General features: G+C 31.1%; 1 protein-coding gene across 1 annotated transcript in view; it reads left to right on the forward strand.

Moving 5' to 3' along the window:
• Positions 1-13,702, forward strand: part of LOC129229732 (dolichyl pyrophosphate Man9GlcNAc2 alpha-1,3-glucosyltransferase-like) — a 32,855-nt gene extending 19,153 nt beyond the window's left edge. The window contains exons 8-14 of the mRNA XM_054864099.1: positions 2,343-2,478; positions 3,090-3,175; positions 3,910-3,994; positions 4,166-4,236; positions 7,522-7,590; positions 9,198-9,339; positions 13,499-13,702. Of these exons, the coding sequence (XP_054720074.1) occupies positions 2,343-2,478; positions 3,090-3,175; positions 3,910-3,994; positions 4,166-4,236; positions 7,522-7,590; positions 9,198-9,339; positions 13,499-13,702 (793 nt within the window). The remainder of the gene's footprint in view (positions 1-2,342; positions 2,479-3,089; positions 3,176-3,909; positions 3,995-4,165; positions 4,237-7,521; positions 7,591-9,197; positions 9,340-13,498) is intronic.
• The last annotated feature ends 236 nt before the right edge of the window (positions 13,703-13,938 follow it).

A 13,938-nucleotide genomic window follows, 5' to 3' on the forward strand; every position in this document is an offset into this window, starting at 1 on the left:
TATGTTTTGGTAATGTTTGACATGCAGGGAAAGGCTCATTGTCACAGGGCTGAACTCAATCCGGTAACTGAACTGTTTTAGTGGCAAGACTCATTTCAGGGAAATGGAGAAGCGAGAAAACGGTCAACATTGAATGCTATCTACTGGATTTTAGGTTTAATCCACTGGAGTTAGGGTTAAAATTTCAACTATCAAAATATCACCAAACAGACAATTTCTTCATTCAAATGTAGAAGCAATTTTTACCCGTCATACTTTGACGGGCGATTTTCTAGTAAGGAAATATTTTTCAAAGTTAATTTGTTGAAACTACTTATGATGCATTCAACCCCATGTCCCTTTCATTTTATCTGTCTTAGTTATTAAATATTTATTTGTTAGTAAGACCTCAGTAATTTACTTTTTTTTACATATGTTCTCAAAGTTATATATGCCTTCATAACAATTTTGAAAATTAAAATAGTATCAATTTTATACTTGCAAAGAGGGCCATTGATCTTCATTGGGGACTAATAAATGGACTAGGACCAGCCTAGCTGGGCTTAGAGCCTATTTGTATAAATGAATATACTAGTTGAATTTCAAAAAATAATAATGCCTATTAATTTTTTAATTGAAAAAAATGTATACATTTGAATTTGTTTGCTTATTAATTTTCTAGAAAGTATTTTTTTATTCATTTAGGTAGACTCAGAAAGTCTTCACTAATTTTGTTTGTAAAGATATTTAAAAAAAAAAAGTTGTAGTTTATAAAATGCTTTTTCGATGCACATTTTCGTAATTTTTTTAGGATGGAAAAAGTTCTATATCTTTCATACAAAAAAATGCTTAGGGATTCAAATATCATGTTAACACACACAAACACACACAAAAAAAGAAAAGAAAATAAAGAAAGAAAATGAGCAAGTAGGAAAAGCAGTTTTAAGTTTTGGTTTATCTTTAAGACACTTAGCATGCATGACTTTAAATCACTAATAGTACTGTAAATATTAGATCTAGAATGATAAATTTGTTTTCAGATTTTTAAACAGTTTTAAATTTTAACTAAGTTGTGAAGTTTATTCAGTACTGTTAGCTCTTAAAGGCAAATAAAAATGGTTTAGTTTCAGTAGTATATGCTGATGTTTTTTGAACCACAAGTGTTTCAATGAGGTAGTGGTGCTCACATAAAAGTTTTACTGATTCCATTTTGAAAAGGTGGCAAGTTATGATTTTAGGCTATTTTGCTTTCTTTTAGAGTATGGCCCAATTCATCCAATACCTAGCCATAATTCAGGCCTTGTGAATGCAAGTTAGTTTATGAATGATTAAAATAATAACAATAATAATAAAACACGCTGCATTAGTGTGCAAAAATGTAAATTAATTTTGTCGTTTAATTGTATACAGGGGGTTCCTGTTTAACCTGCAAGACTTCAATTTTAGCAAACATTAGTCCTGGATGCATACTTCCAAGTGCAAAGATGTTCAAAATCAGACATAGAGTTAAGGTATCGAAAGACTAAAGCAAAAAAAAAAAAAAAAAGAGTCGAAAAATACAAAATTTAAACTTTTTATGCAGGCTCTAGATCCTCTAACTTATGTTTAGAGAAATTATTTCCGTTGAAAACTATTACTAACACCAAAACTTGACCTTTGTGCGACCAAAACTCAAGAAGATATTTGAGTTCAAAGTTTTAAGAGACCATACACAAGATGAGATTGGAACTTATCGCCCTTTCAGAGGGATGACAGGTTGTCGAAGTAAAAAAACAAAAAAAAATATTTTTTGTCATTGCTACTCCAAAATAAATGCAAATGTCATGCTATGATATGCAAAAACACACTACAAAACCTCAAACCATTTGAAAAATTACATGCTGTGCTCAAATATAGTTTTAAACCCTTGTTAACCTCTATATTTCCCCCCAAAAGGAGTTATTGACGGTGAATGTAAAGTGGTGTAAGTCTCAAAATACTGCTTTTCATACCTCGGTGAATATTGGTGGTACTAATGTCATGCTTTTTGTGTTGGAATTATTTTTTCAGTGGAGATTATTTCCTTAAACATAAGTAAGGGGACCTAAAACCTGTGTAAAAAGTTAAATTATATATTTTTTGACTCATTTTTATGTTTGCTTCAAACTTTCTACATCTTAACCCTGCATCTGATTTTGAACATTTTTGCAGTTTGAAGTATACATCTAGGACTAACGGTTGTGAAAATAGAGGCTTTGCAGGTTAAACGGGAACACCCTGCATAGTTGTTACATATATTTCTGCTTCTGAATTATTTTATTGTGTACCTGAAATCTGAAAATCTTAAGTTTGTTTTTCTTTCTTTTTTGCTTATCTTTTACTAGAGCAATAAAATTTATTATGCTAGCTGTAACAGTATTAGGTGTGAGTGGGCTGTGTTGGATTCCCTTCTTGAAAAGTGTAGATGATGCTTTGGTAGTGTTGCAACGACTTTTCCCTTTTTCTAGAGGGCTGTATGAGGTAATTTATTTTGAATACATTTTAACATAAATTTGCTTTTTAACCCTCCCTCCCACCCCCTCCTTTTTTTCTGATAAAAATAAACTAAACAAGGTATTTGTATTCTTACAGCTAATATATTGTTCAAGAGTGACAGACATTTAAATAATTTTTATTATATTTTGACCTTTTACTTGTAGTATAAAATTATGGATTTTTTTGCTTTTAAGTTTCAATACTTTTCATTTCTTATTATTAGCATTAGTGATACTTAATGTAACTATTAATTATATTAAAGTTGTTTATAGGAATCAATAACATTGACTATAAAACAGCGAATTTAATTAGTCATTTATTTGATTGCTTATTTTTTCATGCTCACAATTTATCAAATGAATCTTTTTCCATTCATGTAAAAGCTACTGAAAAATTTACATTAATTTTAATTAATGTTTTTTTTTTCTCTCTAGAACTTTCTATTGTTTAATGTAAAAGTTAGCAGAATATTTTACAGAAAATGTTTTAAGCTGCAGCAAAATGCATTTGCTCTGTTTAGATTTGAAAATTGATCTGAATATTGGTAGCATTTTTTCTAGTTATTTTCTCTAACAACTTGATGTTCTTGATTTCAGGATAAAGTTGCCAACATTTGGTGTGTGCTATCTATTTTTATCAAGCTAAAAGCCTTGTTTTCAACTTCCAGTCTTGTTATTCTCAGGTAATTTTTTAAAAACTTCTTTAATATTCATTGAATCTTACGAGGAAACTTCATGAGCCCGAAGGAGGGATTAGCTGTCAGAATTTAATCGGATCTATAGTCTATCTATAGTGAAGAATTCTTCAATTGTGTGTGTGTGTTTTCTTTCTCGCTGATAACTACTGGACACTTTTTTTTTCACTTAAAATTTAACTTTTTTGAAGTACAATTGCCTAGATTGTTTATCAAAAAGTAAGCACTTCTTTTTGAAAAGTATTTTAAAGTGAAATTAAAAAAAATATATTTATATTATTTTTTTATGATTTTAACCTTGTCCATCAATAATTCAAAATTGCATTAGTTGAATCTTAATTTACAATATCAAACTATTGATTTTATTTATTAAATCGATGTTTGGGTATTTTGATTGAGTATTTTTAAACTTCCGGTTAAGATATTGCACCAGCTGTGATGAAATTTTGTAGACAATCCCAAGGCAGACGTGACATTTAGAAGCAATGTAGATTTATAGCTTAAGCATGCATAAGCAACATAAAAACCTCCTTCGGTTCTAACATATTGCAAACATGGCCATTTTTACTCTTAATAAGTAAACTTCATTTTGTCTTTTAAAAAATGTTTTACTGTTGTCCTTTTGAGATATTCTTTTATTTGCATAGGTTCTTTTTTTCTCCAACTATGTTGTGTTGTTGCGTATTAATAATCTTTATTGCATATATTTTGTTTCCTTACAGTACCGCAAGTACTTTGCTATCCACTTTGCCATCCTGTTTGTTGTTGTTGAAGAATCCTAGTATGCATAAATTCAGACTTGCATTAGTAAGTACTGTACTGAAAATATATTCCTTTCCCCTGTGCATTGGATAAGAATAACTGCAACTATATTATTAGCTCTTGTCATTGTGTTTTCAAATTGTTTTAGTTTTATGTCTTTTTCAATTCCATCAATGTTTGTTTACATTTTTTTTATTGTTGTTTAACTCATTTTAGGTGAATAGTTCCTTAGCTTTCTTTTTGTGTTCTTTTCAAGTGCATGAAAAAAGCATATTATTACCAGCATTGTAAGTGATGATTTTTTTTAAAACAATTAATAGTTTATCTGTTATGAAAATGTGGATGCATGAAATTACGTCCAATGTTACTTTTTTTTAATCAAAAATTTGTTTTACTATTTCAAAATATTCTTGCGTTTTCCAAATTTTTATTTAAGGTGAGCAACCCATATGGAAAGCACAAAAACCAAGAATAGTTAATTTCATTTAATGGGAAAAGCTAGGGCAGGGATGAAACCTTTTCCACTTACTGTGTCAGTTAAATCGCAGTTTATTAGTAAATTCAATTATCCAGTGGGCTTTTTTTTTTATTATTATTATTTCTTTTGAAAAAAGTTCTTTGAACCTTTTCTTTAATTTTAAACTATTGAATTACATTTCATAACTATATTTTTCTATTTAGTTCTCAAGGTGTATCAAATGTAAGTTCCCTAAACAGTATTTTAAAAATATTTCAGTTTTATATTACGATCTCATTTCCTGATACAAACATCCTTTATTGTGAACAAAAAAAAAAGAGAGAGAGAGCAAATGTTTAATTAAAAGCTTTAATTTTTTTATCATGAAAAACTAGAAGTAGTACGGCAATTAAAAATGTTAATAATGGCATCTAATCCCCCCCCCCAAATATATACTAGTCTAAACTTATTTTAATTTTTACTTTTCATAAAACATTTTGCTATACAGTTTGTGCTCTCTCTTTATAAATTCATCCCACTCATGTACTTTCCCCCAAAAAAGTCAGTCTCTCCTACAAGTTCGTGGTGTGTCGGGGGGGGGGGGGGGGGGGGGATTAAGTACTGACCTTCTCTCCTTGATATAATATTATAATAGAATGAGGCCTTTGCTCTCACTTGCTTTTGAATCGGTCAATGATGTCTCTTTGACTTGAAAATTGATTTTTTTTTTTTAATGTTGCATTTAGTAAATGTAAGTGAAAAAAAAAAAACATGTATTTGTGTTTATGGTGTCATAGCCTTGTGCCGCAGGTTTGGCATTGCTGGGCTAGAGAATTATACCCCCCCCCCCCCTCCCACCCCATTCACAAACCCTTCTCCCAGTCATAATAACTATATCCAAAGTGAAAATGCTATTGCCTGATCTCAAGTTCTGAATACATTGTTCTTGCTTATACTTTGTTTACTTGAAATGTTGATATTTTAACATTGATATTGAAGTATGAACTCAGACATTGACTACATGTCCAAAACATGTTTGTGGTTTTTAACAAAATTATGTATTTAAATTTCACTTAAACTGATTTTCATTGCTATTGTAATGTTTTAAATCTAAACATACATGTCAACAATTTATGGGAATGATATAATTATCAACAAAGTCGCCAGTAGTCTATATTTTAATAACTACAATTTTACTTTTTGTTGAAAATTTTCTATTCAACTTATTCTGAATTCTGGAACAGCATTCTCTGAAACGTTTAGTGATACACCTGGGAGAGGGGAGGACGGTTGTGATGCAGACTGCAGCAATGAAATTTTTAGGGGGTGTTTTGTAGGATATTTTTTCATTTGGGGGGCTTTTGCTCTTGTTGGGTTCTTTGCAATATTTAGGGGAGGAGGTACACACTTGCTCTTAGAGGGGGTGGACACCACTAAATGCACCACTATAGAAAGTCAACATTTTTTTATCTCATGAGTGTATGAAAGAAAATGTATTTTACCTTAAAAAGTAGTTGAGTGTAAACTCATTTTAACCCTTAACAGGGGATTTGCGGTCTCACAGACCGCTCAAAAGTCCATCCGATCACCACTATTTCATTTTCAGTCCGATTGAATGGTTTTTCTCCCAATAGAGCTTTTTGTTTTGTGACCTTGAACACCCCCCTTGCTTATCAGTATCTTTAGGCAAGTGCATCTGGTTTAAATTTCATTGCATTCTTAGAAGTGTTCTGTGAGACCGCACCTGCCCTTCAGTGTTACAATTTTCGGTAGTAGTAGACATGGCTCTTAACGTTAGAAACCGTGGATATAGGTTCATTTAATCTTATCCGCGTTATGTGGAAGATATGCAAAATATTCTAGATGAGGTTCAGAGTTTGTTTGAAATGTTCACAGACGTTACGCAATGATGTTCTAGGGACGATGACGGCTGAATTATTCCTCAAAATACGACGCGAAATACTAACAGTTAAAGGACTGTCAAAAATTTCCTGTAACGTGACATAACCAATTTTCTGGTACTAAAATGTTCTGTATATATTAAAGAACTAAAATGAAATCATTAATAAATAATAGATTCCTTTTTATTACAAGTAGATAGTTATTTACCACAGCATATGATTTTCTCGAAAAATCTTAAGACTCTAGCAAAACTTCCTCGGAAAAGGTATATTTTGATTAAAAATTCAAAAATATTTTTTCCCCTTGCTAATAAAAGTTCTAATAACATCTGTGGGAAATTAGAGGAATATGTCATAACTACACAATTTTTTACAAATTTGAAAATAGAGCGGTCTCTGAGACCTCACGTCCCCTGTTAAGTCCTACTTTTTCACCTCCCCTGTTACGGGTTAATAAGAAGAAATAATCTTTTTTGTAATTGACGTATTGCAGGGTATGCATTAAGAGTTGTTATGTTTTTTTCCTGTTTCAATAATATTTTTCTTCTATTTGTTGTTGATATCAAAATGAGATCCATCATTGTAGAGGGGATTGAATGGACGCATTTATTGTTCTAACAAAATACAAAGAAAGTCTGGAAAAAGTTATCTGCTTGATCGATATACATCCTGTTATTTGTCTTTGTCCTTTTGTTTTGATACTTGCTGATTGAAATGTTCTCTCTCTCTCCCTCCTCCCCCCCCCCCCCCCCCCATGAATACTAAAATGCATGAGCGCACATTATTGTTTCCATTTATAGTTTTAAAAATCTAATTGCACTTCATCTTTGCTTGCTATTGTTGTTTAAATGTGGTAATCAAACTTTAATGGTTTATTTTCATCAAAATCAATTGTAAGTAATAAAATTTTATTCTTAACTCTACCTAGTCAAGTTTTACTTATTAAATGACGTGTGGTGGGTATGTTATTTTATTAGAAAAAATATAAATATGACTGTTGCAATTTTCCAAATTAAGTACTGTAGCCATTTGACATTTAAGTTATAGTAATTGAAAGTAAAAGGACCAAACTTCTTTTACCTTCAAGTCTTCCTTGTGAATTTTCTATTATACATAATGTATGCTGTTAAATTTATTTTTGTAATTTAATGCATGTTTGTACATTTTCATGCTTTGTATTTAATCACTGCTTAACATTTTTCCTTACAATTTAGGCCAATCTTGCTGTTACTTGAAGATCATCCTCTAGCCAGTACCTGGTTTGCAATTATTTCAACTTTTAGGTAGATATTTTTTTCAGTTTATATTTCAGTAATTATCTATATTTTCGTCCCATTATTTTTATTATTACATTGGTGTTAAAAATAGTAATTTTATGTATTCTCATACCTTTTTTGTGTGCAGCTAGCATAATCTACTGATTTGCAAATACATTTAAAAATATATAAGTGCTATAAATTGGCAAAGTTTGTTTTATACTTATCAATTTCTGAACTTTTCAGGGGGAGGGTCGGTGAGTATAAACTCTATGCAAACCACATCAAGAACATTAAGCACCATGCCCACTTATATGTATATATGTAAATCCATTACTTTCTCAAAATCATTGGAGGGGGGGGGGGGCATGGTTGAAGAGATGCAAAGTCAGCCAGCCTAGTCAGAAACTAGGGGCTTGGAATCAGAGTTGCATAAGTTTGATAGGTTTTATGAGGTTGAAGCGGGGGGGGGGGGGGGGGGGGGCGTGGTTCCCTTTTAACCTCTCTAAATGGTGGGCCTGGATGTGTCACTAGATGATATCAGTTACACAACACCATGCATGAGTTATGTAAACCACCTTTGTGTTAGTTTTAAAAGATTGTAAATTTAGGCTTTAAATCAAGTAGTTTGTTTTAGGTTAGTTTTGATTGTGTCACTTCTATTGCTAATGTATGATATGTTGAAATTTTAATAATTTTTATGTAAATTTAAATTATTAAATTAAAGTCAAATAATACGCTTAAAATCTTGATTGAAATTCATATTGCTTGTTCACAAATATTTTGTAATTATTTATTTTACTTTTAACTATTAAAATAAGATTAAAATTACATGCTTAAAATCTCCGAGATTTATATTTAATGAGTATTGTGTGTGCACAAGTATTTTGAAATTTATTTTTAGCATGAAAAATATCAAACCTTAATCAGTTTATGTTTCTGGCTCAAACTAATATTTAGGAGCTCTCAAAGCAAGTGTGTTACCTTTTTATATTTTTAAAAGGTCCAACTTACATGGTTTTTTTTTTTTTTTTTTTAATTATTTCTAAATTCATGTTATACACAATCTACTTGAATAATTTGAAAATAAGCATAATCATACTAACGATGTTGAATAGAATTTCATGTTGCTTATTTTCTCTTTTTGGGTCATTCCATCTAAAATTACCCCCCCCCCCCCCCACCCAAAAAAAAAAAAAAAAATAGAAACATAATTTTTTTCCTTGACCATCAGAAATCACATCTTTGTTTATTTGTGATATAAAAGAAATCTTGTATTTTAAAGTTGATGAGTTTAATTTTTGAAATTTGGTAGGGGGGGAGTAGGGTTGAGCTGTTCCTTGAAATATTTTGTTTACTGTAGCAAAAATATTGTAAATTTGTTTCAAACCACCTTTTTTCACAAAAAAAGGTCTGCCTTTTTATTTTAAAGCTGGCATAAGTAATATAAACTTAGGACTCAATGCCTCTAATTATGTTAAAGGTCATTTCATTAGTATAATCTTCAGTAGATAAATATAAAGTATTACTTTTTAACATTTATAAATTGTGTTACTTGTAGTTAGAAACATGCTTGTAAAATTGAATTTTAAAGTTTAAAAACCATTTAAAAGAAATCCTATATTTCCTCCTAGCCTTGTGCCTTTGCTGGCGAAGGATGGTTTGATTATTCCGTACGTTGCCCTAAGTTCCTTGTTTCTCATTGGAGTTATCAGAGCTTATGAAGAGTTGCTGTTGTCGTTTAAAAGTAAACAGACTTCAGTTGCAAGTCTCCTTGTAAGTATGTTTTAGATTAATTACATTTCATTTAAAAAAAAATGGACAGCTTATGATGTCATACTCACTCACACACACAAATACTTTTAACACCTCTTCTTGTGTATTGAATGATACTGCCATGGAAAGGTAAAGAGCAGTATCTCCAGAAATGACTTTTTTGAGATATTTGAAAGAAGGCATTTCGGATTCCAAAGTCATCTTTTGGAAATCGACATTTTTTCGTGCTTAATTTTCAGCGGAAACCAAATAAACAAGCTTGTGCAAAAAAACTAAAATACAATAAATGATAAAAATGCAAAAAAAAATAAAAAAGGGACGACTGTTCGGACAGTTTGATCAACCTGGAGCCTCAAGCCTCCTCGGATGGATTGTAGCCAGGGTTGGGTTTTAGACAGGACAGGTGGTTTTTACCGGCTGAAAGCATCTTAAACTGTCCTAAAGTAGACAATCTAAAGGGATCTAATTTAATAAACTTGTATCTACTGCAATATTCGTAAATGTATAAATATTTATTTGTATTAGTGTTCTCTGAAATTTTCATTTGAAGAAATATTTTACTTAAAAATATCGCCAACTCTATTGCATAAAAATTTTGTTTTGTAAGATTTGGTAGTGCTGTGAAACAAAACTCACAACACTACCAAGAAAATTAATTTCAGTTCCATTGATAACTCAAAGGAATGAAATCTATTAAATGTGTAATATTTAGGTGCAAAAAAAAGCTGAATTTTGTTTCAAGGTTTCTAGAACTAAGTTTTACACAATGTTTTAAGATTTTTTTTTAAATCATAAATTAAAAAATAATTTGATGGTTAAATGTAAGCACTTATATTTTAAAACTTGAACATTTTTTTTTCAAATTCATATTTTTACTTCCTTTTTCAAAAAAGGAAGTATTGTATTCGCAAAAAAAAAAATCACTTAAAAATCGGCCTTAATTTCCATTTTGCTTACCCCGAATGAATGTTGAGTTTTTTTTTTCGACTCGACCACTCGTGGATATGCCTGGGAAGGTACAGACACCCAAAATATCCATTTTGATGATCCCTGAGTTAATTACAACGAGTTTTCTTGTGACGTCTGTATGTACGTATGTATGTGCGTATGTATGTCGCATAACTCAAGAACGGTATGTCCTAGAAAGTTGAAATGGTATGTCGATTCCTAGTGGGGTCTTATTGTGCACCTTCCCTTTTGGTTGCATTCGGATGCTCCAAAAGAGGTCTTTTGCCCCTTTTTGGGGGAAAATCATTGTTAATTTCGATGTAAACTCAAGTGGTGTTATAATTTGTCGGACACTTGGCGATATATCGCCAGTCTTTTGGTCACCAACTTGGGACAAATTTGGCGATTTTTTTAAAATTTATTTATATATTTCTTAAAAGTCTGGTTTCAATTTGGCCTCTGTTGGTGACATTTAGAGAGTAAACTATTGAATCACATTAAAACTGCCTAAATGGGGAAATGACATTAAATTAAAGTAAAAGTCATGTGATGTTCAGCTCGTTAATATAATACATCATGTAACTACCATAAACAAACACTCTAGTAACTTGCGGATTTTTAAAAACACATTTTCGGCATTTTCCTAATGTAGATTGCTGGACTAGTTTTAGATCATGAAATGGTGCTGTAGTCAAGAGAAGAAAATCTTCACAAAGTTGTAAAAAAAGTCTCAATTATCTTTTTTGTTCAATTGAGAAATTGTCATTTATTGCATTTAAGTCTATTATAGCACTATTTTTGAACACTTTCATTTGCACACATGCATAAATATAAGAAAACTTAGTTGTTATTTTTTTTTTTAAATATTTATACTCATAATCGAAATTTTTAATAAAGAATTCAACTTCTATGTAACTAGACTAAAATCAGCTACATAAATAAGTTATACATAGATATACTTGTACACGTTAAGTAAATGTTCAATATAGAACATTACCTTTCTACATTTTATTGTTTTTGATTTTTTTTCTTCTAAAATGCAATTTCTCTAAAAATACAGTTTTGGACACAAGGGTTTTAGACAGGACGGTAAAAACCATGGATTTTACTGTAATGTTCAAAACTTAGCTAATCCTGATTGTAGCACCATCTTATCTCCATCCTCATATTTTGTACATAGTACTGATGGGGAAAGAAAATCTCCAGTACCTTGATGTGATACTATTAGCATCTGGCCACAGGACTCCCAGACCCTGACTTAACAAGCACCTATTCTGCATGTACTCAGCACACATTTTTCAGTTTTGAGCCTTGGAATTGAGAACTGGGCTACTTATGGCCACCCCAATGAAAGATGAGACATTCAAGAAAAAACTAAAAACAAATTGCTAGTTTTCTGACATGCAACTTGGCAGAGAACAGTTAAAGTTCTTGAAGAGGGCAAAGAATGTCCCTACTTCACACGATTATTTTTTTTTTTTTTTTTTTCAATTTTTAAGAGATTTCAAAAAAAAAAAAAACTCCTCACAGGAGTTGTGACGTTATCTGTGAATTTTCCCGACAGTTAAAAACTAGACATGAAGTCTGCAATTTTTGTTGTTTTTTCTTCCAGTGTAGCAAAAAATGTACGTAAAGTATTGTTCCAATTTTAGTTGATTACATACCGTATCAACTAATTTATTTCATTGTTCGATGTTTCATTGGCTTATCACAGCTCCTTTTATTCATTCATTATTTGATCAGGTGATCATCAAAGCTTTCAAATGTTAATCCCGAAGAGAACTGACCAAAAATCTAAGAAAAACCAAACATGGTTCCTTTATAATTTCTTTTAAAATGCGCCTTCACAAAATCTAAAAGTCTTGCACACATTACAGAGGAGCAGAAAATTTTCCTCTTCACATTATTTTCAGTTAATAATTATTCCAGAAAAAGTGTGTTAAGTACAAATTTAGAAGGTTATTTTAATGAATAATTAACAATATTTGTATATAACTTCTGGTGTGTTATAATAATTTCTCTTTAAAATAGTAAAATTTTAAATGGCTATAAATTTATCATAAACTGAGTTTTTTGACTTATGGGGGGGGGGGGCACAGACAAAACTATTTTTCTTAGGTCCAATTAATTTTAGAGAAAGATGGGTGTAATATTACAGATTGTCTTTATTTAGCATCTGTTCAATAATAGTTCGTGGAAAGTGGAAATGGATATTTAAATGTTGCGTGATGTCACTTGCATAGAAGCCAACATTAAGAGCAGAAAATTAGGGAGACTCAGACTTTAAATTAGGGAGACTTTATATGAATTAATTTACCAAAAAAGAAAAGTTGAATGCATGTGGAATTTTTTAAATATTCAAAGGGATTTTTTAAATAAACCTGTCCAGGAACCCAAATGCGGAAATTGAGATTACTATTATTACTTTTCTTAAAGTTGAAAGAAGGACAACTTTCAGGTTTAAAAAAATGCTTTAAACTAGGCAAAAGTTTGTTTTCTCTTATAGTGATAATAAACATGCTTAGCAACAGGTAAAAATTTAGGAAATTCAGAGGAAAATCCGGAATGTTTTAAATACATGTTGTATACCTGCCACTTTGAGGGGGCAGAAGGAGGAAAACAACTCAACAGTGGGTGTGGTCCTGAAAGAGGGGTGCGGTCATCAGGTGACTTCTCATAATCTTTCAGGGGGGGGGGTATTTTTAGGATGACGTCGTGGGGATTTCTCATAGTCTTTCAGGGAGTATGTTTAAGCTGACATCACATGATTTCTTGTTAATCTTTCATGTGGTATTTTTAGAATGGGACATCATCTATGATGTCGCACTTTTAAACAACGCCATCTTAGATCATCCACTGTCTTGTACTGCATCATAAGACATGTTAATCCATGTATTAACTTTAATTGCTTACTTTAATTATTTCGTTTTAATCATTTGAGATAAAAATTTTAAAAAGTGTCGAAATGAAATCAATATGTTTCAAACAGGATCTAACATATACTTATGTATGAAAAGGTTCTTTTTTTTTTGCGATTGTGATTGCTTCACTGTAGGGATATTTTTCTGAAATTTCTAATCACACTGAATAATCTCTTTATTAAGAAAATTTTGTTGCTTTTATGAATCTTCCTAGGCAGTTATGCACCTGTTCTTTTTTAGTAGCTTTTTCTCACATGGATAAAAAAAACTTACTGATCTTATCTCCTTAGTTTTGCCTTTCTCTTTCTGGCTGCCTGGTCCTGGTCTTCTCAATGTTCACCATTCAGCAACCGGCACGTTATCCCCACCTCCATGTACTCTTAAACTGCATTTATTCTGCCATTCATTTCATTGGATTTGCCATTTATTTTAACTACTTGCAGTTTAGAGAAATGCCATGGACAGTATGTAAAGGAAAAAATAAGGTCAAGTAACAAATGTATTTGTTGATGTGATTGAAGTTTTGTGACTCTCTCAAATTCCTTTGGAAATAATCATTCATTCATTCATAAGTGTTTGCTGATTGAAATGCAATGGTAAATTGATGCTTTATGATTTTGGTTTTCAGTAGAAATAGTGATGTCGTTGGAGGGGGGGGGGAGGATACTGTAAAAATAATTCAAAAATTATGTAATTTGGTTTCAAAACACCTTTTCTTTTGATGAGTCCT

This window comes from Uloborus diversus, chromosome 9 (genome assembly GCF_026930045.1).
Source record: "Uloborus diversus isolate 005 chromosome 9, Udiv.v.3.1, whole genome shotgun sequence".
NCBI lineage: Eukaryota > Metazoa > Arthropoda > Arachnida > Araneae > Uloboridae > Uloborus > Uloborus diversus.